At 36.1% G+C, this 22,807-nt stretch overlaps 1 protein-coding gene across 1 annotated transcript in view; it reads left to right on the forward strand.

The window, feature by feature from the left end:
* The window catches only part of plecb (plectin b), a 145,200-nt gene that overhangs the window by 110,333 nt on the left and 12,060 nt on the right, over nt 1-22,807 (forward strand). The window contains exons 9-32 of the mRNA XM_058746105.1: nt 368-474; nt 1,749-1,868; nt 4,162-4,257; nt 4,394-4,521; nt 6,159-6,252; nt 6,753-6,907; nt 7,235-7,556; nt 8,747-8,824; nt 8,902-9,063; nt 9,186-9,290; nt 9,871-9,966; nt 10,068-10,193; nt 10,823-10,975; nt 11,929-12,083; nt 12,723-12,849; nt 13,346-13,529; nt 13,937-13,953; nt 16,280-16,453; nt 17,352-17,527; nt 17,683-17,821; nt 19,154-19,510; nt 20,142-20,225; nt 20,305-20,409; nt 20,574-20,672. Coding sequence (XP_058602088.1) covers nt 368-474; nt 1,749-1,868; nt 4,162-4,257; nt 4,394-4,521; nt 6,159-6,252; nt 6,753-6,907; nt 7,235-7,556; nt 8,747-8,824; nt 8,902-9,063; nt 9,186-9,290; nt 9,871-9,966; nt 10,068-10,193; nt 10,823-10,975; nt 11,929-12,083; nt 12,723-12,849; nt 13,346-13,529; nt 13,937-13,953; nt 16,280-16,453; nt 17,352-17,527; nt 17,683-17,821; nt 19,154-19,510; nt 20,142-20,225; nt 20,305-20,409; nt 20,574-20,672 — 3,359 coding nt within the window. The remainder of the gene's footprint in view (nt 1-367; nt 475-1,748; nt 1,869-4,161; nt 4,258-4,393; nt 4,522-6,158; nt 6,253-6,752; nt 6,908-7,234; nt 7,557-8,746; nt 8,825-8,901; nt 9,064-9,185; nt 9,291-9,870; nt 9,967-10,067; nt 10,194-10,822; nt 10,976-11,928; nt 12,084-12,722; nt 12,850-13,345; nt 13,530-13,936; nt 13,954-16,279; nt 16,454-17,351; nt 17,528-17,682; nt 17,822-19,153; nt 19,511-20,141; nt 20,226-20,304; nt 20,410-20,573; nt 20,673-22,807) is intronic.

Below are 22,807 nucleotides of genomic sequence, written 5' to 3' on the forward strand. Positions count from 1 at the left end.
ATTCTTGTGCCCTTGTCTTTATTAAAAACGTTGACTTATTTGATGATTTGTTCACCAGCGCAAGATCACAGCAATTAGCAAACGAAAAAAGTCAAACTAAACTAAACTAAATTTATAATTGTGTTACCTGTTCAGACGCTTTCATTTGGATATACATCACAACGGAGAAGAAAATATGTTCACAGTTTCCGTTTCATGTTGACGAAATCATTGTTTGATTGAAATATGATCTGATCTTCCATGAAGTTGCAGTAGACAAATGCAGTCTGCTTAAACAAATGACACAAACAATACATTTTCATGTCTTTATTGAACATGCTGAATGAAACAATGAATGCTTATTAATCTACAATTCTTTCCATTGCAGATGTGGATGTGCCTCATCCTGATGAGAAGTCCATCATCACCTATGTGTCCTCCCTTTACGACGCTATGCCCCGCATCCCAGATGTCCAGGACGGCGCCAAAGCCAACGTGAGTATTTCCCTCATCATTTTAAAATGACGTTATTACCACTTAACGACCCAGTTCCAGACTTAGGCAGTCAGCACATAGTCCAGTTAATATGCCGTCGAACCAAATCTAATAAAACTAATGAAGCATTTTTATGAATGAGGTTTCTTAAGGTTTCATGCCCGTGAAAATTCCCACAATACTGCTGAATAGCATCAGTGTCCAGTCCCTCTGACAATGACGAGATGATCGTCATGGACTCAGAAACGCATTCCAGACCTCATGATTTTATTCCATTTGAGCAACACAAAAAGAGCAGTTTAGGAGAATGTTCATGCTGCTCTTTTCAATGCAGTCACAGTGAATGGGGACTAAAGGTATGGTCACATTTACTGTTGCTCTGCGAAATGTCACAGGCAAAATCCTGTAGGAATCTGCAAAATCTGGAGTTTTGTGAGAACATGAAGAAGTTCCCCAAGCAGATTGGTTACACAAATTCACCGTCTTCACCAATGAAAAGATTTGGTTTGAAAGCGGCTAGTGCAAGATGTGCTTCATACATCTCTATGCAATTGACAGTAGACAATGGAATGTTATTTGTTGACAAATGTTATTATTGTTACACTTTAAGGCTATGGAGCTCCTAAAATTGTCCATATGAATATATTCCAAGGTGTGTAAAACTAGACACTCTTGAAAAAAAGGTTGCAAAAATGGGATTTTAGTGATGAAGAACAGAGAACCATTTTTCTTAATGCGAAGAACATTTTATTAATCTAAAGAACCTTTGAGAAAAGAAAAAGATAAAGCTTTGTGTTAAGAAAAGGCACAACAATATATTATTAACATTTGTCTTTTATAAATTCATTTGCATATAGTGAATCAAATCCCTTTTTGACCCTCATTGGGGTTAGAAAATGACAGAAGGCTCCTCTTCCACGTCCTTGTTTACACCTTTAAGGAGGATAAAAGGCTTAGGAATATAAACTTGAAGAGGTAATAGATGTTGTGTGATCTGGATCTCTGCCATCCGCCCTTATATAACAGCATCCAGCTGCTGTCAGAGGCAGTTTATTTCATTCCTCCTTCACGCCATCAGTATCTGTTATGAGAAGAGAATTAGATGATTGTGTCACAAACTATCGATAAAAGCCCTTTCTGTGCTTTGATTCGTCCCTCCCTTCATATGCTGTTATCAGACAAGACTACGATTGTTGACACCTAATTGAGTGAATGTGGTAAGTGACTTAGTGGCTCTCTGAGTGGTGTTTGTGTGGTTTTGCTCCCGGCTGCAGGAGCTGGAGCTGCGCTGGCTGGAGTATTACGAGCTGGTCACCATTCTTCTCCAGTGGATCAGACATCACATTCTCATCTTCGAGGAGAGGAAGTTTCCCAGCAGCTACGAGGAGGTCGAGGTGAGTCTGCGGTTGTGTGGTCTGGGTTGCTACTAGTTACTCTGTTTGTATTCAGTCATCCAGTGGATTGCAGTCTTCATTATCTGCGGTGCTGTTGAATTATCTGGGTCACTGTCCTTTAATGGACCAGATAAGTTAGACACCAGAATATGCTGTGATTTGGAGACCGCATCGAATGCTCGAGCTCTAACTAGTTTAACCAGCAAAATCCATGCTGATCGACCAGCTTCACCCAATAGGTTTTGCTGGTCAGCAACATGGTTATGCTGATTTAAAAATTAGACCAGCACCAAATGAATACTAACTAATATAACTAGCATAGAATTTTTATTTTGTTTAATTTTATTTTACAGTTTTATTGCATTTAGTATTATTACAAATTATAGTTATTATTATTTTGCATTTATTTTTTTATTTGATTATTAAATAGTCATTTATTGGTAACACTTTATTTTAAGGTCTCTTAACTAGTTGCTCATTAGCATGCATATTAATAGAATATTAGCCGTATATTAGTAGTAATTAAGTACATATTAATGCCTTATTCTACTTGACCTTATTCTACATCCCTAATCCTACCCAATACCTAAACTTAACAACTACCGCACTAACTATTAATAAACAGCAAATTAGGAATTTATTGAGGGAAAAGTCGTAGTTAATAGTTAATAATTGTTCCCTATTCTAAAGTGTTACCATTTTATGTGACATTTCATGGTTCAAACAAATATATTTTTTGTTTTATTTTATTTCCTGCAGCAGTGCATTACTGTTTTTGCCAAAGTTATGTAAATTAGGCTGCTTCTAGTTTTATTAATTATATTTCATGTGCATTTATCTCTTTAAGTAACTCTTAATCAGATCCTTATTGTTTTGTGTGAGATCAAATTAAGCACTAATTGAAAAAATAAAGCCATCTATATCTATTTCTCTATATATTAAAAAAAAAAAAAAAAACATTGCCCCCTTAAAATAGTTCAGATATTGTTTTATACCAAATATACCTGTGATTAACTTGTAGCTTGGCAAACAGTGTAAAAGTCGATCCCGACACTGGCAATAACAGAGAGAGAACTCTATCCTCTTCATCCGAAGGCATGTTACTGGAGGAAATCAGAGCATGAGTCATGTCACATGACACCGCATCCTGAAGAGCAGCGTTCTGGCTCTCAGCTGCTTTGTCTGAGTTTGTGTGGCTGTGTCTCATCAGGGTGGGGCGGCTGTGTGATGCATATCATCTTGGTCTGAGAGCAGCTACTTGTATTACCAGCTTTGTGAAGCTTATCCTCAATCATGCCACTCCATGCCAGAGGAATAACAAAGAGCAGGCGCTTTTGACAAATACTCACTGAAACATCCAGATCTACCTGCTTAGGGTTATCGAGGGTCACGCTGTTATTTGCACGCGTTATATTCCAATCAGTTGATTACCACGCTGCTACCCTTAGTGTTGCTTTACTGTCATTGATATACTATTATTTTGATATGTTCTGCTTTCATTTTAATTTTAGTTAAAGGTTTAGTAATTTTGTTGTGTTTTTGTCAACACTTTACAATAACCTTCCTTAGTTAACCTTAGTTAATGCATTGCACTAGCATTAACTAACAATGAACAATACATTTGTTACAGTATTTATGAATCTTTGTTAATATTAGTTAACACCTGTTCATTGTTTGTTCATGTTAGCTCAGGTTCATTAAATAGTAAATATTAAATATGTGTCACACTTTTGTTTGGGGATCAATTCTCACTATTAACTAACTATTAATTACGACTTTTGCCTAAATTAACTTAATAGATACAAGTTTCAAAATGTTTATTGTTAGTTCATGTTAACTATTAACTAAGGAAGTTTATTATAAAGTGTTACAGACAGTTCTTTAAATGTCATAATAGTTTTTAAGTTTTAGTTTTGTTATTTTAGTACTTCAGCTAAAATAAAATAGGTTATTATTTTACATTTTATTACAGTTAAAGTCTATTTTATTTAAATTAATGAAGATGTGGTTTTAGAATGGTTTTAGTCTCGTTAAAAAATAAATACGACCTCACGTTGTGTCAATCACGTTTACACACTGTCTCCGAAACTTTCGTCCGTCATAAAAAAATTCGGTTTTGGTTTTTATTTTCTGCGTTCTCGCATCCGCAGCATGCATTTTGATAGGTTTTCAACGAATATGAAAAAAACTGAAAAACGCATGGACTCAGCGTGCAAGGACCTTTACTCACAAATTATTGCACTGTGTTATATATCTGTGTATTTATTAATTTGCTTGTGTGGTTATATTGCAGCTTCTGTGGCGTCAGTTTCTGAAATTTAAAGAAACAGAGCTTCCCTCCAAAGAATCAGACAAGAGCCGCTCCAAACACCTCTACCAGTCCTTTGAGGTTTGTACACAGGATCAGAATATATCATGGAGATTTAAACATGAAACATGAGCTGTGAAAGTAGTTTAAGTGTTTTAAATCTTTATATTGATATGTTTCCTCTGTCTTAACATGATTTACCACCATCTCCTCACAGAGCGCGGTTCACGCTGGACAGGTCAAGGTTCCTCCTGGTTATCATCCCATTGACGTTGAGAAGGAATGGGGGCGTCTACATGTGGCTATTCTGGAGAGGGAGAGACTGCTCCGGATAGAGTTTGAGAGGTGAGGAAGACGTCTAAAACACTTAGTTTCGTCATGGCTTTGTTTCTGTGGTCATTGAGAATGTGGGAATGTAATGGGTGTGTAATGAAATGACAGCTTGACTGGAACTGAACCGTCTGCCAGTCCATAAACTGACATTAAATCAGCCGTTATAACACAATGAAGGCCATTCTAGACTAACGAGAGCTGCGTGAGAACCAGATCTCAGTGTGGTCCCAAAATGCATGCATTTTATTGCATTTGATACAAAATATCAATTGTCAAAAAGTGGTATCCACAAACAGAGCTTCTCTCTTTACTCTTCATTTTTGCTTAGTGACTTGTAATCAGCTGGTGTTTTGGTGATTTTTAGTTTGTCATAGTACAAACGAACAAGTGGAAACACTGTTTGTATGTATTTTCATCACTTGGTTTATTGTTTAATCATTTAAAGCTGCCGTAACCACGAACTATGTTTACATATTAATGCCTGTTCACTATTCAGCAATACTCTAATGAACGACTGTGTGAACTACAGGTTCATATGCGAAGCGTTTATACAATCATAACAGAGATCATTTACAGTATGCATATAGATATCTTAAATGTACTGTAGTTAAAACAGAGAACTAAATCATAGCTTTCTGATGCAAGAAACCTTGAACCGATTGTCAAATGCTTGAGTTTTTCAAAATCAAGGAGAATGGAGAAAAGAGTTTGTGTTTCAGTTTTAGTTATAAAACATTAAACCGTTTTGGTTTTGCTTCGTGTGATTATTATAGTTTTAATGAATCGCCAAACTTTACAAATTCTGAATTCTGGCTTTTAAATCTTTTAACCTTCCTAGTTATATAGAGACTGATGAATCTGTATTCGTCACATTAAAGTATCGAATGTTCTCTTCAGTTTCTGTGAAGCAGTGTAGCAAGTTTAACGATTTCAGTGTCAATGAGACAGAAAAAGAATGTTGCGATTATATTCTGACGTAAATGAATGAAATGGTTATCGATGTCCATCATCTTGAAGGAGAGGGAGTATCATCCACACCAGGACACGTCCCTGTCACAAGACAATGCTGCTTCTCACTGGATGAGAGTAATATGCAGCACGCAGTTTCTTTATGGACTGTGGAATGGCTGACCAAGCGCCACAACAACTTCATCCTGGCTGTGGTTTGGTCTGTCCGAGTCCCATGACAGGATTAGAACAAGAAAAACATGTTTTTTATGCATTTTGGAGAGAGTCTTGCATGCTGTCGGACTGTAAAAAATGGCCTTTGTGACAGACCCATATTGTTTAGAGTATTTGTTTCGTCGTGGAAAACTGTGAGTTTCTTGTTTGTTTTTTTGTTTGTTTTTTTTCAATTACTTGTAACCATCTCATGTCTGGGTGATTTTTAATGTCGTACGAAGTAATTCCTCATCATATTTTTCACGTTTGTATTATTTTAGTTTCAAAGTTTTTACTGTATTGAAAATCCCGTCTTTTAATTGTATTGAGAAATCTTCCAGTTGTTTGTGTAATAGTCTCGCGTACATCAGACCTTTGACTAATCGGCGTAATTCGTCTGTTCATCATAGCAGCTTATTCTGACCACGAACTGCCAATTCTAAAGTAAAAATGTAATTGAATTGTCCGTGAACTCTGATTGTTTGCAGATTAGAGCGTCTCCAGCAGATCGTCAGTAAAGTGCAGATGGAATCAGGCATGTGTGAGGAACAGCTCAACCAGACTGAGTCTCTACTGCAGACGGTGAGATTATACGTCCGCAAAACACACTTATACAGTTACTATTCGGTCAAATGTGACCCTGGACCACAAAACCAGTCTTAAGTCGCTGGGGTATATTTGTAGCAATAGCCAACAAGACGCTGTATGGGTCGAAATGATCAATTTTTCTTTTATGCCAAAAATCATTAGGATATTAAGTAAAGATCATGTTCCATGAAGATATTTTGTAAATTTCCTACTGTAAATATATATCAAAACTTCATTTTTGATTAGTAATATGCATTGCTAAGAACTTCATTTGGACAACTTTAAAGGCAATTTTCTCAATATTTAGATTTTTTTGCACCCTCAGATTCCAGATTTTCAAATAGTTGTATCTCGGCCAAATATTGTCCGATCATAACAAACCATACATCAATGGCTTATTTATTCAGCTTTCAGATGATGTGTAAATCTCAATGAAGATGAAATGAAGTTGCTGTATAAACTTTGCACTGTAGTGACTTTCTCTTTTGTTGCAGGATATCCGTCTCCTGAGTGCCGGGAAACCAGCGCAGCACACGGTTGAGGTGGAGAGGGATCTGGACAAAGCCGATGGCATGATCCGGCTCCTCTTTAATGACGTTCAGCTGCTCAAAGACGGGCGCCACCTGCAGGCGGAGCAGATGTATCGCAGGTGAGTGGAAAACCACCTTCCAGTAGACTTCAGTGCATTAACTCAAACACAGAATTTTCCGGGTTCCCGTGTTCTCACAGTTAAAAAGTAGAGGCTCTCTTATTAATATTTTGATGTATTGTGGACGTTCAGATATTCATACAACAAAATATTCTGGGAGCCATGAAATTTTACTGAAAATCGTCAAAAACGCTGGCGGGGAAAGAGCTTAAAAGGGATATTTCTTTCCCTTTTGGACCCACAAGTGATTCTATTGGATGAAACAACTATGGAAATCTATAAGAAATAATGTAAGCAAACCGAATGACAGTGGTTTTCTTTTCTCAGGGTCTACCGCTTACACGAGCGCTTGGTGAACTTGCGCAGCGACTACAATCTGAGGCTCAAGTCCAGCGTCACGGCCTCTCATGTCTCCATCACACACATTTCCCAGAAGCCCGTGCAGCGCGCGCGGCCCGAGCTCGACGAGGTCACCCTGCGTTACGCGCAGGATCTGTTAGCGTGGGTGGAGGAGAACCAGCGCAGGATCGATACGGCCGAGTGGGGCATCGATCTTCCCTCGGTGGAGTCTCAGCTGGGCAGCCACAGAGGACTTCACCAAACCATCGAGGACTTCAGGGCTAAGATCGAGCGCGCACGAACAGATGAGGTACTTTAAATTCTTTACTTTATCACTTTTTTCATGGAGACTCTTAACTTTTCGTACTACTTTGAACTACTTTTCTTAAACGATTGTTTATGTATAAAATATGCCCTGTATGCTGAAGTCCATTATCTTTGAAGCATATTTTAATAGACTGAGATGTCTTCAACTCCTCCTAGACTTTTCATTTGACTCTTATGAAAGGATTTTGTGATGAAGTGAAACCAGATTTAGTTTTAGATTTTTTTTTGGTTCTTTTATATTGTTTATTTACTTATTTACCTTTTTCACTCATTTCTTGTCATGAATATAGCCATGGTAGCTGGTGCTAAACAACAAACAATAATACATGCGTATTAAATTTGCCTCAACCATAATTTTTAACTTGCGATATAACTAACTATAGAAATAAAAAAAAAAAAAAAATCTAGTAAAAAATGAATTAATTCATTAATAACAAATTACTTCTACTAAACTACTATAAGCATAGGCAACTTTACCTGCATACATACTGATGTAAAGCAATATGTACAACTATTTTGCAAATCTTGACTGCTTGATTGTTTATACTGTCGCAAAATAGCATAGCTCTATATTTAAAGTCGAATATGTAAACATATCCAATTTTACCAACAGATATACAGTATATTCAAGTAAAGCAATATATACAGTATTGCAAATTTTGAAACGGCTTGATTTTTTTTATATTGTGGCAAAATGTAAACTGTTTGGTCAGCCATTCACTAAATGTGATCATAAAGGCCTATTCACATAAAGAATGATAACTATAAAGATAAATATAACTATAACTGTATTAGCAGTATTATCAATGGACAATAATGTTCTGTTTATTATAAGCTGTAGTGTCATTGTCTGCCACTTTAAGTGCTCGAGCTCTTTAAAGCAGGATGGATTCTAATTGGCTGTCAAAGTCTTTATTGTTCATCAGCTGGGAAAAAAACCTTCTGAAAGTGACTCCACCGATATCGTTCCTCTTTATAGTTGTGGTGTGGACTGTGCTATTCTCATAGAATTAGAAAATGATGTAAACTTTATAGTTATAATCCTTAAGGCATGAAGAAAAAGCCATGAAAAGCTCAATACAAATACATTTGATTTGACTAAAAAATGGATAAATCTATTTTCTAATCTTTAGATGGTCTCTTGTGACATCTCTTCCTCTTTGTGTGTTTCAGAGCCAGCTCTCGCCCATCAGTAAAGGCACATACAGAGAATATCTGGGCAAACTGGATCTGCAGTACACCCGACTGCTGGTGAGTGTTTTAACCGGTAGCTATTAAAAATCACTAGGCCTTGCAGAGTGTCAGCATACGTCTCTCTTCTTCTCTAGAACTCCTCCAAGTCCCGTCTGAGAAATCTTGACCAGCTGTATAACTTCGTCAACGCCGCCACCAAGGAACTGATGTGGCTTAATGACAAAGAGGAAGAGGAGGTCAACTACGACTGGAGTGAGCGCAACACCAACATGGCTGCAAAGAAAGAGAACTACTCCGTAAGTGCAGAGCCAAAAACAGTGTTTTATAATCCTGTTCCTCTGTTTAGGGGTTTGCCTGTTGCTCATTATAGTTTAACCAGGTGTAAACCTTGTGTTTCATGGTCTAATTAATTCCTCAGGGACTCATGCGAGAACTGGAACTTAGAGAGAAGAAAATCAATGACATCCAGGCCACTGGAGACAGACTCATTAAAGACGGACATCCAGGCAAGAAGACTGTTGAGGTACGCAGTCAACTATTCATGTTTTTAAAAGAAGACATCGTAGCGCTTTACTTGAAGCCTTTGTGTATAATGCATTGCAAAGGGCTATTAAAAGGTATAATGGAAGATTATAATTATTCATAATGTGCATTGTGATGCATTATATCTTGTTGAAAATAATTATAACCAAACTTTGAATTGATAAGTGTTATAATGTATTATCTGTGGTTACAGTTATTCATGAGATCATAGAATGCATAATAATAAGGCATAATGAAACTATTTTTATAATGCGTTATGCATAAAGGCTTTAAGTAAAATGTTACCAAAGACGCTTTTGCTCACTAAGGCTGTATTTATTTGATTAAAAGTACAGTAAAAACAGTAATATTGTGAAATAATATTATTACAATTTAAAACAGCTGTTTTCTATGTGAATCTCTGTTAAACTGTAATTTATTTCTGTGATGCGCAGCTGTATTTTCAGCATCATTACTGCAGTCTTCAGTGTCACATGATCTTCAGAAATCATTCTAATATGCTGATTTGATTATTATAAACAGTTCTGAACACTAGTGTATGTTGTGTTGTTGATCTGCAGGCGTTCACCGCAGCTCTGCAGACGCAGTGGAGCTGGATCCTCCAGGTGTGCTGTTGCATTGAAACTCATCTCAAAGAAAACACTGCATACTTCCAGGTACAGCATCAGTATCATCCAACCACGTGCGATTCTTTGTTGGTCAATCATGTACCTGTATAAGCAGTATTCTTCTCTTTCTCCTCTTGTTTTACCCGTAGTTCTTTGCTGATGTGAGAGATGCTGAGGAGAGGATGAAGAAGATGCAGGAGACCATGAAGAAGAAGTACATGTGTGACCGCAGCACCACTGCCACTCGCCTGGAGGATTTACTGCAGGACGCTGTTGTGAGTTTGTTTTCCATTGTGTGCAGACGGCTTATAAAAACTAAACTGTAATGCTTGTTTGTAGGGCTGGACAGTTTTTTCTAAAATGTTGTGAAAAAATCAAATAAAAAAATAAATGACAAAGGGCAAAGTTTAATTGCAACATATAATCATTACAGTTAATAGTGTTCACCGTCTGTTTGATTACATGTCATTTGTAACTACTTTACCTGCATGATTTTTACTGTACATTTCTGCCATAGTCTCCACTAATAACCCACTCCTAAATATAATGAAGAAACTTTCTGTAAAGCTGAATTAAACAGTCAATCAAAATAATACTATTGTATTATTTCACTAAAAGGAAAAATACAGTATTTAAGAAACATTATATAATAATAATAATTGACTGAATCAAAACAATAAGAAATATTAATATTGTAATAGTTTAGTAAAATAAGAAATAATAATAATATCTATTTATTTAACATTACACCTGCAAAATTATATCACTGATAATTATGGCTGTTTTAAGTTCTTCATTTTCAAACATTAAACCATCACACTTTTATTTCAATGGAAAAACATTTCTTGTAACAGTATTAAAATTAATAAGTATCTTTAAGCTGACTAAGTGAGTTTGACCACAGGAGGAAAGAGAGCAGCTGAACGAGTTCAAGTCAGACATCGCCAGCCTGAACAAGAGAGCCAAGTCCATCGTCCAGCTGAAGCCACGCAACCCCACCACCCCCTTCAGAGGCAAGCTGCCCATCCAGGCCGTGTGCGACTTCAAACAGATGGAGGTAGAGCCTAGTCTTCATTCTGTCAGCTACTTTCAGCTTTAGTCTTAGTCCCGTGTTAAATGTCCTTGTTAGTTTTTTATCTTATTTAGTCAACCTTATCCTATTTAGTTTTAGTCGACTAAAAGCCTCAACGTTTTAGTCAATGAAAACTTAGTCACATTTTCATCATGCTGTATAATGATTCAACTGATAAAAATTATTTTTGCTCAAAATTAGAATCGTAATGATTGTTGTCATTTGAGAAATTTGCTTTAGCATTTCAGGTATTGCACTTTCACCAGTAAGCACAAATCAGTAGACTGTGGACTCGTTCATGGTTTAGCCTATTTTACCTCATCTAGTGTACCGATTTAAATATAGGCTTTTTATTATATATATTAATACCAAAGACTTATGCACTGTCTCTGTCTACATTATGAAAACTGGTAAATGAAAAATATTACAGTCAAATTCCTAGTAATTCCACTATAAATCCAATACAATAGTGCTCGAGTTAGTGCATTTATACAGCAACCACAATACAGTCGAGATCTCATGACAGAACACAGACCGGCTGAGTGATGCTTTCATTTAGATCGCTAAACTCCAGCTTGTTTGTCCGTGGCACATGGTTGCTATATCGCTTAAAATAAGCAAAACACCTGGCAGAAAATGCTCTGATTGGGGGATTTGAACTCTTGATATCTGGCAGCCGCAAACATGAAAGCTCACAAAGTAGAGGCGTGTAGAGTAGTCTGCAATAACATTTTGTCTCCTTTTTTGAAGAAAATAAAGAGGTTTTTGGTAAAGTTTAAATTTTTTTAATACATTTTAGTCTCGTCTTTTTTTGTCAACGAAATTACATGTTGATGTAGTCATAGTTATCGTTTTCTGTCCTTATTGTAGTCTCGTCTTCGTCTCATCTTAGTCATGGGAAAAAAGCTTGTCACCGTAACCCCTGTTTCTCCTGACAGATCACCATGCACAAGGGCGACGAGTGCGCGCTCATCAATAACTCACAGCCCTTCAAGTGGAAGGTCCTGAACCGCTCGGGGAACGAGGCCATTGTGCCGTCCATCTGCTTCCTCGTGCCGCCCCTCAACAAGGAGGCTGTCGAGAACGTGTCCAGGTATATTATACACACTACACTGGAAAATGTAACAAACGGTCCACTGAACAACAAGTTATGACGAACCCAAGTGCAGCTTTTATTTAAAAATAATCCAAATGCAAACAGAGACTTGACTGGACTGGACTTGAACACACTTGATGTGGCATGAATCAGAAACACAAACTCAGCAACAGCAGGTTACACAGTTCAATACTCGACCAAGAACAAAGGCAACATGAGGGCTTTTTATATCAAACAATGCAGGTCACATGACACGAATCAACCAATGAGAACATGACACACGAACCAAAGAACCAATCAAAACATAACACGCAGACAAGGGAATCACATGACCGAACACGACTGTGGCCAAATTACAAAATAAAAGTATTTTGTTGTGTTTAGTCATTTTTATTAGTTTTTTGTAATACAGTATGTGTACTATTTTATTTTTATTATTTTTTTATTTTTTCTGTGTCAGTGGTAGTTATTTTAATACAAGTTAAACTAAAAAAATTAATAAATTCTATGTTGTCTGGGCAACTAGCTGAGGATTTATTTTTATTTTTTCCCAGATTTGTCTTTTCTTAGTAGACAGTATGACCTGAAACACATTGTAAGGTTTTGATGGTGATGTTATGTTGATGTTTCTGTCAGTCTGGAGGCCGGTCACCAGCAGACTCTGGTTCTGTGGCAGACGCTTCACGCTGACCTCAGGAGTCTGCTGTCCTGGCAATACCTGATGAAAGACGTCCAACTCATCCGCTCCTGGAACATCACCATGGTCTGTTCTACGCTTCATTCATGACATAAATACACACACATTAATTGATGATTTAGCCATTACGTTAACACAATTAATTGAGGAAATGTATTTGCTACTGAAAGAGATATATGCGGTGAAACTTAGAAGTAAATGTACTGTCTGATTATTTCACTCTGAAAGAAAAACACATGTTCTTCAGTAAACAACATGGGATTTTACCTCTAATTCAGTAACTTGATTGTTAGGTTGCAGACCGACCGAGTTATATTTAGGAAACCGGCGGTAAACAAGGAAAATTGCTTTATTGAATAACAGGACCTTCAAGGGCTCTTCTAAATGAATTAAAGAGTAGACATGATTCTGCTGTTAGAACATAGTTCTGCAACAGATTTCAGACGAGACTATTATTGTAATTTTGTCATTGCACTAATCAAATACAGCACTTCAGGGAAAGATGCGAATACATACATCCATTTTGAATGTAAAAGTAGCCAAGATTCCTCGTATGTTTCAGTTCAAGACGATGAAGCCAGACGAGTACCAGCTGATGCTGAGGAACCTCCAGCTGCACTATCAGGACTTCCTCAAGGACAGACAGGACTCGAAGATTTTCGATGCCAGTGACAGCATGCAGATCGAGAGGGACTACAAGGAGACCGTACAGCATTACGACAACCTGCTCCGCACCCTGGAGAAAGGTACGGACACGAACCCCTGACAGAGCCCACTGTGCATTACTGATGGCATGAAACACTGAAACATGAGGGTGGCGTTTCTGTGGATGTTGGGTAACTGTTGAATTCACGTTTCAGGAGCAGCTGTCAGAGCGCAGGGTGAGTCTTGTGCTCCTGCTGGCTGTGATGAGCAGAGTTTGGTTATCATGGATGGAAAAACATGTAGTGTCAGCTTTTGTCATCGTTTGTTTCCTTGCTTTAGCTAATGGCGCATCTCTACAGAGTGTGCATGGACTGAAACATTCAACATTGTGGCATAGTATAGAGGAAAACACACAGCTGGGCAAACCATGAATTTCTGAATCTGTATAGTTCATATATAGTTTTCATTTAGATGACATCCAGTTGGGTAAATCCATCGAACGTGTCAGGACCATGTCCAGCCAGGGTTATTATAGTTAACTAAAACTAAAACCATTAAAAAACAAAAACAACAAAAAAACATTATAACTTGAAATAAAATCAACTTTAATTGAAATAAAATTTAAAACTAATTTTTCATTTATTTTATTTTTTACTATTATAGTTTTTGTTGATATTTTGATATTTTATTTTTATATTTTCTGTTTTTATTTCAGTTTAAGTTAAAGGTTTTTAGATTTGTTGTGTTATTGTCATTATTATTTTTTTATTTTTTCTGTGTCAGTGGTAGTTATTTTAATACAAGTTAAACTAAAAATTAATAAATTCTATGTTGTCTGGGCAACTAGCTGAGGATTTATTTTATTTTTTCCCAGATTTGTCTTTTCTTAGTAGACAGTATGACCTGAAACACATTGTAAGGTTTTGATGGTGATGTTATGTTGATGTTTCTGTCAGTCTGAGGCGGTCACCAGCAGACTCTGGTTCTGTGGCAGACGCTTCACGCTGACCTCAGGAGTCTGCTGTCCTGGCAATACCTGATGAAAGACGTCCAACTCATCCGCTCCTGGAACATCACCATGGTCTGTTCTACGCTTCATTCATGACATAAATACACACACATTAATTGATGATTTAGCCATTACGTTAACACAATTAATTGAGGAAATGTATTTGCTACTGAAAGAGATATATGCGGTGAAACTTAGAAGTAAATGTACTGTCTGATTATTTCACTCTGAAAGAAAAACACATGTTCTTCAGTAAACAACATGGGATTTTACCTCTAATTCAGTAACTTGATTGTTAGGTTGCAGACCGACCGAGTTATATTTAGGAAACCGGCGGTAAACAAGGAAAATTGCTTTATTGAATAACAGGACCTTCAAGGGCTCTTCTAAATGAATTAAAGAGTAGACATGATTCTGCTGTTAGAACATAGTTCTGCAACAGATTTCAGACGAGACTATTATTGTAATTTTGTCATTGCACTAATCAAATACAGCACTTCAGGGAAAGATGCGAATACATACATCCATTTTGAATGTAAAAGTAGCCAAGATTCCTCGTATGTTTCAGTTCAAGACGATGAAGCCAGACGAGTACCAGCTGATGCTGAGGAACCTCCAGCTGCACTATCAGGACTTCCTCAAGGACAGACAGGACTCGAAGATTTTCGATGCCAGTGACAGCATGCAGATCGAGAGGGACTACAAGGAGACCGTACAGCATTACGACAACCTGCTCCGCACCCTGGAGAAAGGTACGGACACGAACCCCTGACAGAGCCCACTGTGCATTACTGATGGCATGAAACACTGAAACATGAGGGTGGCGTTTCTGTGGATGTTGGGTAACTGTTGAATTCACGTTTCAGGAGCAGCTGTCAGAGCGCAGGGTGAGTCTTGTGCTCCTGCTGGCTGTGATGAGCAGAGTTTGGTTATCATGGATGGAAAAACATGTAGTGTCAGCTTTTGTCATCGTTTGTTTCCTTGCTTTAGCTAATGGCGCATCTCTACAGAGTGTGCATGGACTGAAACATTCAACATTGTGGCATAGTATAGAGGAAAACACACAGCTGGGCAAACCATGAATTTCTGAATCTGTATAGTTCATATATAGTTTTCATTTAGATGACATCCAGTTGGGTAAATCCATCGAAACGTGTCAGGACCATGTCCAGCCAGGGTTATTATAGTTAACTAAAACTAAAACCATTAAAAAAACAAAAAACAACAAAAAAAAACATTATAACTTGAAATAAAATCAACTTTAATTGAAATAAAATTTAAAACTAATTTTTCATTTATTTTATTTTTTACTATTATAGTTTTTGTTGATATTTTGATATTTTATTTTTATATTTTCTGTTTTTATTTCAGTTTAAGTTAAAGGTTTTTTAGATTTGTTGTGTTATTGTCATTATTATTTTTTTAATATGTCAATATAGGTTTTAGCTATTTTATTAAAGTTGTCTTAGTTATTTTAGTATATCAAGTACTATATAAATATCAGTATTCTCTATATATCTATATATACAGTGTATATATATACTGTGTATGGTATTTTGCATCATGGTAGTGCTTGTTGTACTTTAATTCATTTAAATACAAAAAATTAATGCAGTAAAACATATTTTACTGGTATGAGCTGTAAGAGTTCTCAAAATATGCCTAATTTTCTTCATGCACATTTAATTAATTTTTTTTCTTTAGATTTTGGAATGAAATGTGAGTCACTAACACAGATGGAATGTGTTGAAGTGTGATGAATGTTGGCTGCGGCAGACCAATAAATGAAGAGATAAACTGTTGTTTGCCTTTAGTGTTGTTAGAAAATCAAGTAATATCAAGTCTTTTCTCTTCGCAGGCGAGCAGGATGAATCCGTATGCAAGTCGTACATCACCCAAATCAAAAACCTGCGCCTGCAGATCGAAGAGTGTGAGTCTCGTACGGTGGCCCGTATCCGGCAACCTGTGGATAAAGATCCGCTCAGAGACTGCATGCAGAAGACTGCTGATCAGAGAGTATGACACAGAACTCTGGTTCTTTATCATTTATCCAGTTAAAACTCTTTTTCAACTCAAGAATGTGTATAGAAATTCAAATCATATTTGTGACTCATAAATGGGTGGATTTCGACAAACATGTCAAGAAACACATCCCCAAAATCAAAATTTTTGACCATTAAGATTTTTTACTTTGTGATATTTTTTTTTGTGACATTTAAGCACATTTGCCTGAGATGTTCTTATTATTGTAATGGATCCATTTTTTTTCTCATTGTGAATTATTGTGACTGTCATTAAATGCTTATTACAGTAATACAAACTAAATTAAAGACAGAGCAAATACTAAAACAATATTAGATATAAATGAATCAGAGCGATGAGATTTTAGCCCATTATGTTGTTAAAATTTGTGCTTAATTGTCCTGAAAATAATGTCACAATATAAAAATAAATCTCCAAGATAAAATCAGTGTTATTTTAGTGTTTTTGAGATACTATTATAGTTTTTATTAATATTTTGAATCAGTTTTTACTTTTCAATTTTCCATTTTCATTTTAGTTAAAATTGTAGTAATTTTGTTTTGTTTTTGTCACTGTATATATAGAGAGAGAAATATTTTAGACATTTTTATTTCTTTTTTTTTTTTTATATATATTTATACATCAAGTTAAATTAAAAAAATGAAAGATATTGCCTGAAAATAAGGTAATTTTATATATATTTATATTTCAATTTATTTCAGTTAACATTTATTTTATTTCAAGCAACACAACTTTTTTAATGGTTTTTTCTTTCAGTTTTAATTAACTATACCCTGAATATAATTTCTAATTTTTTCTTTTGTTTATGATGTGAATTATGGACTATGTTGTTTGTCATATTTAACCAAATGAATCAATGTGTCTCAAACAGAAAGTGCAAATGGAGCTGGACGGAATTAAGAAGAACCTGGACCGAGTGTCTCAGAAAGCTGAGGAGGTGCTGTCCTCTCCGGAGCAGTCCAGCACTCCAGTGCTGCGCTCAGAGCTGGACATCACCCTGCAGAAGATGGACCAAACCTACAACCTGTCCTCAGTCTACCTGGACAAGTAAGGAGCGCTCTCACCTGTGCAGCATTTGTCTTTGCACAGCATATCTGCTGCTGCTTGTCGTTCATGTTTCGTCTCTTATTCATTTGTCTGTATTATTTTGTACTAATAATCGTAAGCATAAAATAAGATCAAGGCAATTCTTTTTTCTGTAGACTTAAGACAATAGAAGTTGTGATCCGGAACACACAAGGGACAGAAGATGTGGTGAAGAAATATGAGAATCGCCTGCGTGAGGTTCACACGGTTCCTACAAACGTCCAGGAGGTGGACAACTACTGCTCTGAGCTCAAGGTAATATTCACTGCTCACTTACTGCTTGATGCTTTGTTTTGTATAACACTAGGTGAATCTTGTAGCATTTTATAACATGTGCAAGGATGTAGGTCAGTGGTTCTCATCCTTATTGACTCCAAGGCCCTCCTTTGTCCACAACAATATTCTAAGCCCTGACATTTCTATTTCTTTAAGGATCCTGGTCTTTTTAACCAATTAGTTGATATGTTTCTAGTTGTTTGTGGTTTACTGGATAAGGATTAATGATAAGGATTTTTAAAAATATATGTGTACTTACAATTTATATTAAATAAAATATTTTAGAGCTTGGCATAAAAACAAAAATGTATATTTATTTATAAAAATGTCCATGGAGTTTAAGGATTTTATTCATTTACATTACTTTTCCAGCTTTAGAAATCATTTAACACTTTTAAAATAAATCAAACCATTTTACAATAAGGCTTCCTCATATACACCAATTTTTCAGTTGTTGAGGGAGTGATTTAAAAATAAAAAATATTCTCAATTTTGTTTTAGCATATTTTAATGCTTGTTTTGTATTATTTTAATTCAAGAAAGTCTTCAAGTCACCTTAGAAGTTGGTTGTGGCCCTCTGATGTAGATGTATGAATAAGTGAAATTTAGTGTGAAATTGTGTTTAAAAAAGGATGCCTTCAGCATTTTAAGCCTGTTCAAACCAAGCTTGGTAGACGTTAATGGTGAAATATGCTTTTTCTCTGACACTGACAAACAGGTTTCCCAATCTGCCATTGGTTGGCTGTATTTTTAATTGACTGATATCATGGGTTGTGTTAGTTTGGCTGATTCTCAGACAAACAAATTCTGCTTTGAAAGCCACAGTTTTGGATCTTTTGGGGAAATCAACTTACAAATTACTTGTTGTATCCATATGTGACCCTGGACCATAAAACCAGTCTTAAGTCGCTGGGGTATATTTGTAGCGGGTCAAAATGATTGATTTTTAATTTATGCCAAAAATCATTAGGATATTAAGTAAAGATCATGTTCCATGAAGATATTTTGTAAATTTCCTACTGTAAATATATCAAAACTTAATTTTTGATTAGTAATATGCTTTGCTAAGAACTTCGTTTGGACAACTTTAAAGGCGGTTTTCTCAATATTTAGATTTTTTTGCACCCTCAGATTCCAGATTTTCAAATAGTTGTATCTCGGCCAGATATTGTCCTACCCTAACAAACCATACATCAATGGAAAGCTTTGACAGTTATTTTTAATGAAAAATCATATATACCTGCTAGTGTACTGTATGCATAATGTAGTTACTTCAAATTTGGGATTAAGTACTTGTTCACTTGTGTTCAGCGAATGCGTTCGGATGCAGAAACCCAGCGGCCCGTGTTTGATGACATGGAGAGTGAGCTGGCCAAGGCCACGGCGGTCAGCCAGCGCATGCTTCAGGTTCACAGCGAGCGGGATGCCGAGCTGGATCACTATCGGCATCTCCTGGGAAGCCTGCAGGACCGCTGGCGCGCCATCTTCGCTCAGATCGACCTGCGGCAGCGCGAGCTGGAGCAGCTGGGCCGGCAGCTGGGCTACTACAGGGAGAGCTACGACTGGCTCATCCGCTGGATCGCAGACGCCAAACAGCGGCAGGAGAAGATCCAGGCCGTGCCCATAATCGACAGCAAGACGCTCAAAGAGCAACTGGCACAGGAGAAGGTACTGAATGACACAAGCTTTCTCCATCGGCGCTTAACCCTGGGTTAACAGCTAGTGACGGATAGTGGGTTAAGCAAAACTTCACGCTTGATTGAAGACTTTTTAGTGATAATCTAAGTTGCCTATCCAAAGGTGAACAGTATATATGCTATGACAAGTTACACCCAACACCCACTTACTAAATGCCTCACTTTACGTCATTAGATATTTACCGTTAAGCTCATTTAGTGATCAATGTCCAAGTGAAACTGAAAATAACAATAACCAGTGACATCAAATGTAATAAATAAAGTATTATTTTGTATAGTATGTGTCAGAGACTGATTTACGTGTCTAAATTTATACAGATAGACAAATAAATCACATACTCTTGCTGTATTTACATAGTGTTATTCATTTCATAAACATGCAAATATCTATTTACAGATGTGCAGTGTAGCGTTTCAAAAAAGAAAGTTTGAGCTGGAACAAGAACAATAAAGATCTTGTTAGGAATGCTTTAAGTCTCAGAAGATAAGCTTCTGGAATATTAATTGATGTGCATTAGTTCTCCGTCATACATTGCAATGAGATTCTTTTTGTTAACCTGTTGCAAAGGTATAAGTATAATATGCTGATTTTTTTTTCACAGAAACTGCTTGAAGAGATTGAGAAAAACAAAGAGAAAGTTGATGAGTGCCAGAAATACGCCAAAGCTTACATCGATACCATTAAAGTAAGAGAAAATATATAAATGTATCTATTATTTATCTACAGTTTGTGGTTGGAGTGCTACAATCTTAATTTTTTTCCAGGACTATGAACTTCAGTTGGTTGCCTACAAAGCGCAGGTCGAACCTCTGACTTCTCCTTTGAAGAAAACCAAGATGGAGTCTGCCTCTGATAACATCATTCAAGAGGTTAGAAAGAGCTCAGATCATTCACTTCTTATACATCTGCATTATTTGACTGCTGCATAGGTTACTATGGTGTTTATAATTTTCAGTGTGCACTTATGTTATCCTACTAACTTTAATTTAAATATTTAATTATCATTTTTCAATATGCTTTGTCTTTTCTATAGTATGTCACTCTGAGAACTCGCTATAGTGAATTGATGACGCTGACCAGTCAGTACATCAAGTTCATCACAGACACGCAGCGGCGCATCGAGGATGAGGAGGTGCGTGACATCAGGGGACCCTGTTCATACCAAACTAACCCAACACCTAACATTAACCAACCCAACCAACCACTCATCAGAAAAAAAACATCTAGATATAATTAATGTATGGTTGACTCAACATTTCTTCTATGTCATTTTGGACACAAATAAAACAAATTTCAATAGTATTCTACTGCTAGTGTTTCAGAAATATGTGACAGGTAGAATACATTTGAATAAATTATGTCTTGCTTCAAATATTAAGCAAATATTAACATATGTTAAGGGCAATTTATTTATTTTTTTCTATTTTTACACTTTTATTTTTGCAACAAAAAAGAAGAAAGAATAGCTCATGATGGTTAATTTGCAGATACATTTAATTTAATTTAATTTAATTTATTTGAAAAGGTACAAGCAGCTGATGAGGTATTTTAACAGAACAGTAAATGTTATATTTGTACATCAGACAGAGTCTGATACACACTAGGGAAAGCAAGTCACATGAGGCCCACCTTTCCTATATACTTTTCTCTTTTCTCACTACTGTATGTCTTTCAAACCCTAACCTTTGATTTCTTTGCTTCTCTTAACTGCTTGCCAGTGCTTTGTCTTGATGATTGCTTGATCTTTTTGGGCTCTAAAGAGGTAAAACTTTTCATTATGCTATAGTAATTTCATACCAATATTCCAGTATCCTTCTTCATGAATATTCTGCATTTTCTTCCATCAAGCTTTTATGATTTACCCCTTTCTAGTTAAATGGTATGGTACTTTTGTTCATTGTAGTTTTCTGATTCTCATTGCTCATATGGTAGAGTATCTACTTAATTTATTTTTAATTACCTTAATATTAAATGGTCTCCACAATACCTAACTTAAAATACTTTAACTTAAATATAATAAAGTAGTTGTAGTTTTATGTTTATATTTAATATATTTATATATTTTAATTATGTTGTTAAGATTCATCACTGAAAACTTTATAGTATCGTTGAAGTTTCCTGTGTGTGTGTGTGCATGTGTGTGTGTGTGTGTGTGTGTGTGTGTGTGTATGGTATAATCTTATTTGAGAATCAGATTCCTACTGCCCTTATTTGTTATATTTTAAGGTCATTTTTAGATCATGTTCTTTTCATACTAACCTTTCCTCTTTATCTGTGGATAAGGACCTGCTTGTCTGCCTGAATCATTGCTTTTAACACTTGTAGCTCATTTTCCATTGCTAACTAGAGTACTTTCTTGCACTGTTGGTATTTAGTTGTTCTGTTTTTCTCACCACTTTTCAGGCCACCAAATCAAGTTCTCATTCTTAACAATGATAAATCTTTAGAAAGGCAGAATTTTATTTTAACACACTGGTAGTTTGCAATAAATTGTGTGCTCAGTTTTCATCCAGTCACTTTGTTTAACTGGAATGTAGTAAATGGTTTTCCTAGTGCTACCATTTGGGAGCTTCTCCCTCGCATGTTGTGAGAGTGTAGTGTTATAAACCAGTGTCTTGTGTCTCCATACATTAATTATATCATCTTACCATAACCCAAATGATTGCATATGATTTTTGACTGTTAATTTACTTTAATCCTGTTTGTCATGATTGCATCTAAGCCTGTCTTTCTTTGAGCCAAATAATCATCTTAACACTTAAAGAATTAGTTCACTCAAAAATGCAAACATTTTTGTCATCATTTGCTCATCCTGATGTTATTCCAAAACCCTAAATGTCTTTCTTGCTTCCATGGAACACAAAAGAGAATCATTTAATAATGAAAAGGATCTGAAGCTTTCAAGCTTCAAAAGTGATCAAACACGATAACAGCAGTTCATAAAACTTGTGCGTTGTCTTCCTAGATTTCTGAAGATATTCAATTAGGTTAAAATTTTTGTCGATATTCTGAGAAAAATATTCTAGTGAATAGCAACTTTCTGATTGATGATCTGCTCCTCAAACAAAGCTATCATGATCATCATTTTGAAGTTTGACATCTGCTGTTATCATTTACTTTTATTATGTTAAACAGAGTGGCCGAGATACATATGTATATATTGTGTGTGTATAGTTATATCACACACATCGCCTTTTGTGTTCTACAGAAGAAAGTACAAATATAATATAATAGAAAGTCAATACAGTTTTGGAATGACATGGTGAG

The sequence above is a fragment of the Onychostoma macrolepis genome, chromosome 16 (genome assembly GCF_012432095.1).
Source record: "Onychostoma macrolepis isolate SWU-2019 chromosome 16, ASM1243209v1, whole genome shotgun sequence".
NCBI classification, from domain to species: Eukaryota; Metazoa; Chordata; class Actinopteri; order Cypriniformes; family Cyprinidae; genus Onychostoma; species Onychostoma macrolepis.